Raw genomic sequence first — 2500 nt, 5'->3', positions numbered from 1 at the left:
CATCTCAATATCAATTGGGTGGTATCGCATTCCTCTCAAAATAACCGTCTCGTCTAATGCCCCGACAACAAACACTGCATCATGAAGCTCTCCATCTGCCTGAACAGATTCAGTGCGACGGAGGAAACCAAGGTAACCTGTACGGGCATATACTTCTCCAGTGTTGCCAGTGACAAGTTGTGCATTAAAGTGGTCATTTGCTGTTCCATCATCACCATACACAGTGAAGTAACCACTAGCATTGTGGTTACACTGGACCCAAATTTCACCAAGGTGTGAATCTGAGCACTGCCCTTTGGTGTCAGGATTGGCAATGACAACTTTAACTCCAGGCAAAAGCTTTCCAGACTCCATGATGCACAGTGAATGCGGAGCACCCCTCTCTACCAGTGTTACTCTGTCATGACGAAGGGACCTAAGGTCCACAAACACTGTTGTTGGGTCTGGTGATGATGCGCCCTGGAGGCAGATTGCCACATTAACACGGCAGCCAAAGCTTGTGGACACTGCTCTTGGCGACAGCCCTAATCCACTGAAAAGCTTGGAGAATGAATTGGTAAGCTGCACCCTTGGTCTTTCTTCTGCTACAACCACGCACGTTCTTACACATGCTAAATTGACACTGCGCTGTTTAAGTAGGGCAATTGAGGAACCAAGGCCTTTTGTGCACAATTCCATTACTCCATATGAACAGAAGGTGTCACGCACTTTGTACTGGGAGACAGCTGATAACCATAGGGAGGGATTTAACTCAACCTGTAAAAAAGAAATTAAATTAATATTGAATTAAGGGAGGGTATAGCAATAAAAAAAATTCTTTTGGCCGGAACAAGGTAAAGCAGTTAAAAATATTCTTAGAAAATTACGGACTTTAGGCACATTATCAAATATTACAAATCTGCTGGATTATTACCTCGCCAGGAGGGATGAGGATAGACTGATGTCCAGAGTAAACAGAGGAAAGGACCCACAAAGCCAGGCCAAGACCACAGTACGGATCCAGACACAGTGCCACCACACGGGATGGGTACAGCTCACAAGCAACCTGGTAAGGAGGAGATTCAACAGTTAGCAAAAATCACATGACCCTTTGATGAATAAACCACAGGAAACAATGCAACAATTACTCAGGACATATTCTGATATAAACGAACCTTCATACTGAGGCAGAGAGAGGTGGCAGCACCATGAGACATCTTGATACCAGCCAACATTCCCGTTGTAGAGACACTAAAGTCAAGATAGGCAATCATTTCTGGTGTTGGAGCTTTGTAGATCGATGGCAAGCGCTTCTTTGGCAGATCGTCCGTGTCAAGAATAGGAGCCCATTTCTTTCCACTGTCAAACTTTTCCTCCTGATAATGAAAGTATCTCTATTATACAAAAGTCACAGTGGCAAATGGTTATAGAAGCAATTTTCAAGTATATAATTTTGATTTCATACATGCAAAAAAAAAAAAGGGTCATACCTTGCTTTTGAGCAATTTAATTACTGATAAAGTAGACAATATAAGTGAGGACTTTGATACTTCTACAACAGTCCTAACAGTGTTGACAGTTGACTGAAGGTTTTGCGGGTGTGGTGGGCGGATGGTCACTGGGACAGCACCCACATACAAACACCCATAGAAGGCTGCTATAAGATCCACCCCTGGAGGGTAAATAAGGGCAACATGGTCACCAGTGTTAATGTGTCCCTTCTCTAGCAGCAAGACACCCACACGCTCAGCCTTTTTGTGGAGCTGAGCACATGTTAGTGAGGTAGCAACTTGTCCCTTTGAATTGAGAAGGGTAAGAATTTCATGGTTTTCAGTAGTTGTAGCTCGCCACTTGAGGATGTCGGCTATGAACTGAGGATGCTGCAAAACAGAAAAAGCAATAAATTAGGTGCCTTTACTTTTAAAGGAGAAAATAATAACTTTACCCTTGTCATTAAATTATTAGACACAATTTCTTAGAGCTCTCATAACATAGACAGGTATGGTTCTGTACAGAAAACCAAAGCATGAGGAGCACTTACCCTTCTTGTTCCATCTTCATCATCCATGAGTCCCATGTCTCGTCCTTGTGCACTTGCTAGCCTGTTCCCCTGCACCAAGTTGCCAACCATCACACTGGCTGGTCCGACATCTATCAATAAGAGAGTGAACGATTAACAAAATGACCGCAACATGATATGAAGAAATAAACACCTGCATGCCCAGGCACACACCAACACCCACCACCACACACCACACACAGATGTTGGGAAGAAGTTGCCTTCTCACTGGCCAGAGGTTCTGGCAGACATAAAGTGAGTATTTTTTATATACATATAATTTTGTATGGAAAGTTAGATGAGTTTCAAGGATTTTTATTCATTCAATTTACTTGTGATTATTATCATCATTATCATATATATTGAAATAGTTATGATTATATATTTTTTAATTTATATTTTTAGGTTTGGTATCTACTACATCAAAGGCAATGAGATTCAGGTAAGTGGAATTATGTTATA

At 41.9% G+C, this 2500-nt stretch overlaps 1 protein-coding gene across 20 annotated transcripts in view; it reads right to left on the bottom strand.

Annotated features, from left to right (window-relative positions):
* DIP2 (disco-interacting protein 2) overlaps positions 1 to 2500 on the bottom strand; it is a 546549-nt gene that overhangs the window by 2270 nt on the left and 541779 nt on the right. For all 20 annotated transcript variants that reach the window (XM_086538151.1, XM_086538152.1, XM_086538154.1 and 17 more), the window contains 5 exons: positions 2021 to 2130; positions 1470 to 1859; positions 1155 to 1355; positions 914 to 1045; positions 1 to 756 (listed from right to left, as the gene is read on the bottom strand). The exon at positions 1 to 756 is cut by the window's left edge and continues 2270 nt beyond it. In XM_086538151.1, the coding sequence (XP_086394277.1) occupies positions 1 to 756; positions 914 to 1045; positions 1155 to 1355; positions 1470 to 1859; positions 2021 to 2130 (1589 nt within the window). The remainder of the gene's footprint in view (positions 757 to 913; positions 1046 to 1154; positions 1356 to 1469; positions 1860 to 2020; positions 2131 to 2500) is intronic.

Source organism: Penaeus japonicus, unplaced genomic scaffold (assembly GCF_977035675.1).
Source record: "Penaeus japonicus unplaced genomic scaffold, GWHDUDI00000001_assembly GWHDUDI00000006, whole genome shotgun sequence".
Lineage (NCBI taxonomy): Eukaryota > Metazoa > Arthropoda > Malacostraca > Decapoda > Penaeidae > Penaeus > Penaeus japonicus.
This window is presented reverse-complemented; position numbering and strand designations above follow the sequence as displayed.